Source organism: Sinocyclocheilus grahami, unplaced genomic scaffold, assembly GCF_001515645.1.
Source record: "Sinocyclocheilus grahami isolate Dianchi unplaced genomic scaffold, SAMN03320097.WGS_v1.1 scaffold230.1, whole genome shotgun sequence".
Classification (NCBI taxonomy): Eukaryota; Metazoa; Chordata; class Actinopteri; order Cypriniformes; family Cyprinidae; genus Sinocyclocheilus; species Sinocyclocheilus grahami.
In genome coordinates this window covers 2,914,404-2,922,824 of record NW_015505409.1, presented here as the reverse complement: position 1 = coordinate 2,922,824, position 8,421 = coordinate 2,914,404, and the positions used below count along the sequence as shown (strand labels likewise).

Here is an 8,421-nt window from a genome sequence, read left to right as displayed (position 1 = left end):
TGTCTCTTGGAAATATAACACTTGGTGGACGTAATAACAGAAGCAGATAAGATACTTTGAGATCCAAGAGGAACCAGTTACACTTTTGAGGAAGTGCTACATGTACAGACTCCATCGGTTCCAAAAGGTAGCTGAGTGTGCCACAACAGGCAGAGAAAACTAAGAACTTTGATCTTTGAAAGCTCTAGAAATTCCTCCAGATGGTCCAAAGCTCCAACAGGTGTCCAGAGAATCTGAACCCTTAGAAGGCACCCAGAAACACAGGACTTTCCGGAGTTCAGATGTACCTCACACAAGCGCTCAGAAGTTCTGGAGTTCAGGTAGGTTCTTGTATAGGTCCAAGGAGTCTGGGTTTGAGAAGGCCCCTCGCTGAGTGACGTCCTTACCTGCGATCACCTGCTTTACTGCGACTTCGACCTTCTTTCCGCTGATAGTGTACTGCAGGCAGAGGAAATGAAAAGTCAATCAGGTGGAAAAGTACAGAAAATAAAGCAAGTGAAGGAATAGCTACATAAAGAACGAACGTGCAAATTGAGCTCACCGGGATGTCTTTGGTCTCCAGTATCAAGGCTGGTACGTGTCGTGCAGAGAGAGCTACTCTGACAGCACCGCGGATCTTCCCCACTAGCTCTTGACTGAAGCTCTTATTGGGTCCCATCTTCAGGAACAGAATCACCCTCTCCTCTCCATCACTGTTGTACTGAGGGACACAAAGGCTGTCGGAAACTTCCTCAAAGGCTTCCACTGGTTAAAGAGAGGGCAAAACAACGGTCTTAAATGCTGTCTTGCTATTATGTTAGCACATTCTAAATAATTATCGGCATTTGTAATTATTTAGATACAATTCTTGTTTAAATTAAGTCACTAAAAATCTAACTGATGGCATGACCTTAAAAAAAAATAAAAATACAGTATGGAACATTATACATTTTTGTTTCTTTTAGTTTTTCAAAAGATGAGATTACACTTCATGCTGTTATTAAACTATAATGTTTTTAAAATACTAACTTTAAGTGAGCTTTAAATGACAGCAAAGGTAATCTAAACATAAAAATAGGTGGAATAAACATACACAACTAAAATTTTTAAATCAGCTGATATGCATCCGATATTGACCGATATCAATCATAGTTTCCACAAAAATATTAACCAGTTTTCAAACCATTTATTGAGCACCAAAATCAGCACTTTAAAATGATTTCTAAAGCATCATGTGATACTCAAGACTGGAGTAATGGCTTTGCATTACAGGAGTATATTATTTTAAAATATATTATATTAGAATTTAAGATTTTAAATTGTAACATTTCACAATATTTCTATTTTACTGTATTTTGGATCAAATAAATGCAGCCTTAGTGAGCATTTAAAAAACAAAAACTTACTGACCTAAAACTTTTCAGTATGTATATATAAAAATGTATTAATTAAATTAATAAATTTAATTTTAAAAATTTTGAGAATTTTGCCTGCTTTAAAGCAGGAAAAAAAAAGAAGTATTTATTTCTCACCAATGTTATAAATTTCTGAGCTCCCAAACCGAACACCATTAGGATTCAAGGTTCCGTCACTGAAAATACAGACAGAACAAATACTGCTTTATACCAATACTAATCTCACAGTATCATCATACAATAACAGCAAGATTATAAGCATCTAAGCATAAACTAGAGAAGATGATCAAACAAAGCAGAACAAAAAGCGAGACTTACCTTCTCCCCAGCATGACGACTCCTCCCGTTTTTGGATTTATCTTACAGTAATCACCGTGGGCCCAGAGTCCTGAATGAGGAGATACACACAGATATTTGGATTGGACAAATAGTTATAGAAAGAAGCAGAGGACGCTAATGAGGCTGAACTGTCCCGATTGGCCTTTTCCTACTTCTCCAAACTGACAGCAGTGAGGCTTCAAGGAGATTTTTCTTGTGCTAACAAAAGCTGGCAGGTTCTTTTTTTCCCTTTTCACCCTCAGAAATCATTTAATCAATACGGCGGAAAAGCTGCAGCCTCTTCTGAACACTCTGAAGCGGCACGTTTGTTTTCCAAATCAAAGGGAGGAATCATTTGCTTTCTAAATCGGACAGAAAGCACACTTCACTGTGAGCACTTCACAGTATAAGAGCTTTGAAGGAAGGAAGCACAGTGCATCTGTGAGCCTCTATAGGCAAATGTGAGTATAGGCTATGAGTCTGAAGCAATGCATTTTGGAATGATGCCTATAATCCCTTAAATGCTGCCCGTCTAGAGTGAGACAAAGAGGTCTAGTGTGATGTCATGTGAAGGGTTACCTGGGAAAGTAGAAAAGTAGGCTTTGTGGTATTTGCTGCCGTTCTCGTCGTTCCAGAAATGAGTGGGCTGGCACGGGATGGGCTTCAAACACACCAGCTCCCCGCTCTCGCCCCAAACAGGCTTCCCTGAAATACACACCAAACACAACAGGTCTATTGAAGCAATAAATTGTTGAATTGAAGAGAAAAAAAAATAATAATAATTTACATTTGTTAATTCATAATTATTCTGCCAGGCTCTCAGCATTATTGTAGGAGATATTGTAAATATATAGGCTTTAAATAATATATATTATTTATATAATAAATCTACACGACCACTCAAAAGCTTGGGGTTAGTGAGATTTATTTTTTTAATGTTTTTGTGAAACATTAATAATGTGAAATATTACTACTACTAATTTAAAATAACTTTTCTATTTAAATATATATTTTAAAATGTAATTTATTCCTGTGATGGCAAAACTAAGTTTTCAGCAGTCATTCAGTCTTAAGTGTCACATGATCTTTCAGAAATCATTCCAATATGCTGATTTAGAGAAACATTTCATATTAATTACAATGTTGAAAACGTCATGCTGATTACTATTTTTGCACAAACAATGATTTTTTTTTTTTCCAGGATTCTTTGACGATATATATATATACACATTTTTATCTACTTCATATGTGAATCTAATCAAACCAGATTTTAGATCCAAAACTATTCATTTTATATTAAAAACAGTAAAATAAAATAAAAGACGACCTCCATTGTCTTGACCATAAAATCAGAGATAAACATGAGCTATATCTCACCTTCACAGTTCCAGGACTCCACGGCCATGCCCAGATTTCGGGCCTGAATTTCCCCTCTGTAAACAGGCACCGCCATGTTCTGACCCATGAAGCATGAAATGATGTCTGTGCCACCTGAGGGAATATTAAAGATGTTAATATACAGTTGATCAAAATCTTCAAGGCACGAACATCTCACAGGTTTGTGGAGAAATTCAATATCAGACATCCTTTATGTTTCAAAATATCTTCACAACAGATAAAAAGCTCTAGAAATTTAGTTTACATTTTGGGAATTGATGGGCTGTTTTCATTAATGCAAACTTGTTGGCATAATTTGCTGATAGCTTTGTTCTCCTGTCTCCATTTATATGGATCACAGTTTCTATACCACAGCTCTTCCCTATTGATTTGTTTAACCAGACACAATAAAAGCAAAAGGAAGCTGAACAAAGGTGCTCAAATATCTATTTGGCCCAACAAACTCAGGTCATTCTTCGGGAATGAAACTGGTTCACACGATACTTCTCTACAAATAAAATGCTGGTTTTGTAACCTCAGCACATGTCAAACAATCTTTTTGATGGTGGCCACTGGGACAAGACCACAGGAACCAGTTGAGTCCTCTGCACAATGTGACACTGCTGCAGCCTGGAACTGAACTGCTGGTTTCGTCTGGTCGTCTGGCCCCCCAACTGAGCCTGGTTTTCTCCCAAGGTTTTTTTTCTCCATTCTGTCCCTGTTGGAGTTTTGGTTCCTTGCTGCTGTCGCCTGTGGCTTGCTTAGTTGGGGACACTTCATTTCCAGCGATATCGTCGACTTGATTGCACAGATACTATTTAAACTGAACTGAGCTGGATGATGACGACATCGCTGAATTCAATGATGAACTGCCTTTAACTGAAAATTGAGTGCTTACTATTGTCATTTTGCATTATTGACACAATATTTTCCTTATTAATGCGGTACAGTTGCTTTGACACAATCTGTATTGTTAAAAGCGCTATATAAATAAAGGTGACTTGACTTGGAGAAAAAGCCAAAAACACAAAAGCAGCGACATTACTAAATTTAAAAAAACTACATTTACATTCTAAGTGCAAGGTTCTCCAGCAGCTGACCTGAAAGAGGGAACTAACTGAAGGCAATAACAGTTTACACTGACACACAATATAGCGCCCCCTGTGGCAATGAGGAGAAATGCAATGGGTACTTGTGTTATGAATTGCATCGACAGATTTTGAATCAACAATACACAAACTTATGCTTATGCAGCTAGAAGTATGCAAGTTATTGTACTTCAACAGAGTAAGTTTAGGCCTATATTTAATGAGTCACCCAGTATAAAGACTGAACCTAAAACATGTGTGAGCAGCTTGGATGCTCAGTCATTATAATGCCAGCACAGAGAAGGGTGGAGAGAGCGAGAGAGAGAGAGAGAGAGAGAGAGACGGGGGGGAGATAAGAGACAGATATTTGATATTGCAACCCAAAAGAAAAAAGCAAGACAATCAATATTTCAAAATAATGAGGTTTTGTGGAGAAAAACAGGGAGAGGTGGTGTCGGATAGAGTAAAAATAGGTCTCAGTAATTGACAAATGTAACGGCTGTAAAGTCGGATTATAAAAGAGACTAACAGATATATGTGTGTTTATGTGTGTATGTGACAGATGGTAGATGATATCGGGGGGTCTATTGGATTCAGGTGATTCTGGGTGGCTGAAAGTGTTAAAGTCTCCTGCCAGCTGGCACTCTGCGCTCAGAAGTCTGGCTGGCACAGAAGCAGGAGCGGCGGGAAACAAGCCCTGTCACATATGCTCTGCTTGACATTAGGGTCAAGGTCAAATCTGCCTCGGGTTGGCAGAGGTCACGTATCTGAGGGGAGGCGTGCGCAGCGCTGATCCCGGACAAAGCGGTTTCTCAGTATCTCATAGGGCCAACAGGCTATCTGAGCTCAGAGCTGAAGACAAGCATCGCGTATCTGCACTGCTGTTTTCCAGCACACATCTTTAGGTAGCCTGACATTTCAAAAACCTCTGGAGTCAAGAAACGTCAGTCAAAGCCTTTTTCTGAAAAGTTATGAGGCTCATGTGCTCTGCAAAAGTGCCAGAATTCAATGAGATTGCTGTCATGGTATCAAATGTGAGCCAAATGGCAAATCAAAAAGCCTTCACGGCAGACATATGCAAAAACGTATTCCGAACGCATCAAAATCTGTCACTCATTTAAGACAATTCGATTAAATTGTCAATTTTAGACTCACATTATGATCATTTTTTAACAAAATTCTAAAAGTTTACTCTTCCAAACATTTACCATGCTAAATCATAATAACCATATTAAGCAGAACCACATGAAACATATTTACTTAAAGGGGTCATAGGACGCTACATGCACTTTTACAAGTTGTTTGAACTGAAATGTGTGTTGGCAGTGTGTGTACACAACCACACTATAATGATAAAAATCCACCCAACGGTTTTTTTGTTTATCTACTAAAATATTTACCCCTTTCTCAAATAGAGCCGATCTCAGAGGTCCCTCCCACGATAGTTTGATTGACAGTAGCGTTCCAGCACAGACTGGACTGGCGTCTTATCTTAGCTCCGCCCTGAGTGACGTCACACAGACAGGCCCCTCCCACGATAGTTTGATTGACAGTAGCGTTCCAGCACAGACTGGACTGGCGTCTTATCTTAGCTCCGCCCTGAGTGACGTCACACAGACAGGCCCCTCCCACGATAGTTTGATTGACAGTAGCGTTCCAGCACAGACTGGACTGGCGTCTTATCTTAGCTCCGCCCTGAGTGACGTCACACAGACAGGCCCCTCCCACGATAGTTTGATTGACAGTAGCGTTCCAGCACAGACTGGACTGGCGTCTTACCTTAGACCCGCCTTGAGAGAGCTGTCATCAGTCCACCATTGTTTCACCGCCGGAGCAGATGTAGACAAGAATGACTCCTAAGCGATTGAGGTGTTCTGTTGTTGGATGTAATAATGAACATAGCAGTCCTCATTTACTCCTGACACCTGAGCCGCTGAAGACGCAGTAGATTACATTTGTTTCTGAAGGGAATGCGCCCCCGATCTACCTAAATGCGTCTATGTTCGCGCGAATCATTCGTGATCCAACTTCACCTACAGAAGAAGTGAGTGTAAGGTTTTTTAATAAGTCTTTGCAAATCTCCTTTCATAATAATGTGATAACTAGCAAGTTTCATGATGAATGCAGCTAAAGTAAACAGTCCCTCAGAGAGCGGCTCGGGAGAGAGGGGGGGGGGCAGCAGAGCTCATTAACATTTAAAGGAAAATGCTACAAAACGGCTTGCTCTGAAAAGAGCTGTTTTCGACAGGGTAAAAAAGGTGTTTTTTTACACTACCATTGAGAAATGTTAACCAAACTATGTTACAGACTTTTCATTAAGACCCTAAAGAATCATATCAACTTGTGGAAAATGCACCTCTGATGACCCCTTCATTACAGTTATTGTTACTACTGTAAAGTCATAATAAATTTCAATAATATTCCATATAGTATAATATAAATGAGAACTTCTGTTCTGTGAAGAGATTATAAAGCCATGCTTTATCATAAAACATGTCTACTGACCAAACAGCATCAAGAATCTGACTTTTTTTTTTTTAATGAAATATAAAATAACAAATCAGCAAAGACTAAAACAATTCATAGCTGCAAGTTCTGTATGGTGAAACAGTCATAGCCATACTTTATTCTAAATACAACATGACAACTGACTCAACAGCTATCAGTTTTATATATAATAAAATAGCAAAGACTGAAAATATCACAGCTGGAACGTCCTTGTTTTCTTTGCAATAGCTCATGAAGGAACAAGCACTGCACATAAGAAGTCAAATAACAAACCGCTCTGAAAGGTTCAATCTGAATAACATGACTCTAGCAGGCTGCCGCTGACCTGCCATGAGAGCAAAGCTCATCTGGTGAAACCGCAGGGAGAAACTGGGCACAGGTGGTGTGTGAGAGAGACGTGCTGCGAGACCCCGGTCACAAACACACACACATGCACACAAAATCAGCAGTCCACCACAGCTGTTAACGCTGATGCTAATTTGTTTCCACAGGGCCCTGCAGGCATGTGATCACACTGCGACACACACACACACACTTGCATTTGTGGTTTACGGGGACTCTCCATAGGCGTAATGGTTTTTATACTGTACAAACTGTATTTTCTATCGCCCTACACCAAACCTACACCTAAACATACCCCTTACAGAAAACTACTGGCAATTTATGATTTCATAAAACACCGTTTAGTATGGTTTTTTTAACCCTTTTGGTTTACGGAGACACAGGAAGTGTCCTCATAAACCATGTTTAAATTGTAGTACCCATGTCATTACACACATTTGTGTCCTCATAAACCATATATACCAGAACACACACACACACACATCAAGAGAAGCTAGAGCACTGATGATTGGAGGGAAACTGAAGAGTGGGCTGATCAGAATAGAACAGAGTAGAATAAAGAATGAAAAAGAAAGAGAGAGAGAAAACAGAACTACTAAATTTGTCAATTATTTATAAATTAAACCATTTAAAGTAAGACAAATCCTCTCCAAATACAGATTAAGGAACCATGATTTAGAAATAGAGAGAAGACGACATAGAGACACATGGACAGAGCAAGAGCACAGGATCTGTAGACACTGTGATCTACAGCAAATAGAGGAGAAACACTTCCTGCCGATTTGTCCTAAATATCACAATGTGAGGGAAACACTTCCCCCCAGATTTGAAGCACTGATTCCATCATTTACTGAACTTAGCGGTACTGAGAAAATGCCCTTTATACTTGGAGAAGTTGACAACACCGCTGTCATTAAAAATTAGCGTTAGCCATTCACAATGTTAGGTGTTAAACAGGTTAACTCTAAACTGACTCCCTTTATCTTTTCATCTATTTAGATGGATTTTATTTATCCATGTTGTTTTTTTTATTGTTTCTTTTTATTATTTATATATATGGTAACGCTTTGGCAACATTGTGTTACACAGTCATGCTAATAAAGCTGAATTGAACTGAATTGAGAGAGAGAGAGAGAGAGAGAGAGAGAGAGAAAAAATAAAATGCCCACCTGATATGGATCCCAGTAGCACATTGTTCTTAATACAGCTGTACACATACTCATAGCTCTGAGGCTTCAATGGAGATCCTGTAGAAAGGAGTGTGTGGAGGGTCTGCAGGTTGTGTGTGTTTGCTGTGGATGGGCAAGAAAAACAACATCTTAGTAAAAAAAAAAAAAAAAAAAAAAATTTGCAGTTCCTAAAGGAAACACTACTGCTTGCAAGGCCTCCAAAGA

At 39.1% G+C, this 8,421-nt stretch overlaps 1 protein-coding gene across 1 annotated transcript in view; it reads right to left on the bottom strand.

The window, feature by feature from the left end:
* Positions 1 to 282: 282 nt before the first annotated feature.
* The window catches only part of aacs (acetoacetyl-CoA synthetase), a 35,162-nt gene continuing 27,023 nt past the window's right edge, over positions 283 to 8,421 (bottom strand). The window contains exons 12-18 of the mRNA XM_016288320.1: positions 8,197 to 8,319; positions 3,090 to 3,203; positions 2,292 to 2,417; positions 1,713 to 1,782; positions 1,512 to 1,570; positions 542 to 744; positions 283 to 438 (exon numbers count right to left, since the gene is read on the bottom strand). Of these exons, the coding sequence (XP_016143806.1) occupies positions 301 to 438; positions 542 to 744; positions 1,512 to 1,570; positions 1,713 to 1,782; positions 2,292 to 2,417; positions 3,090 to 3,203; positions 8,197 to 8,319 (833 nt within the window). The 3' untranslated portion in view covers positions 283 to 300. The remainder of the gene's footprint in view (positions 439 to 541; positions 745 to 1,511; positions 1,571 to 1,712; positions 1,783 to 2,291; positions 2,418 to 3,089; positions 3,204 to 8,196; positions 8,320 to 8,421) is intronic.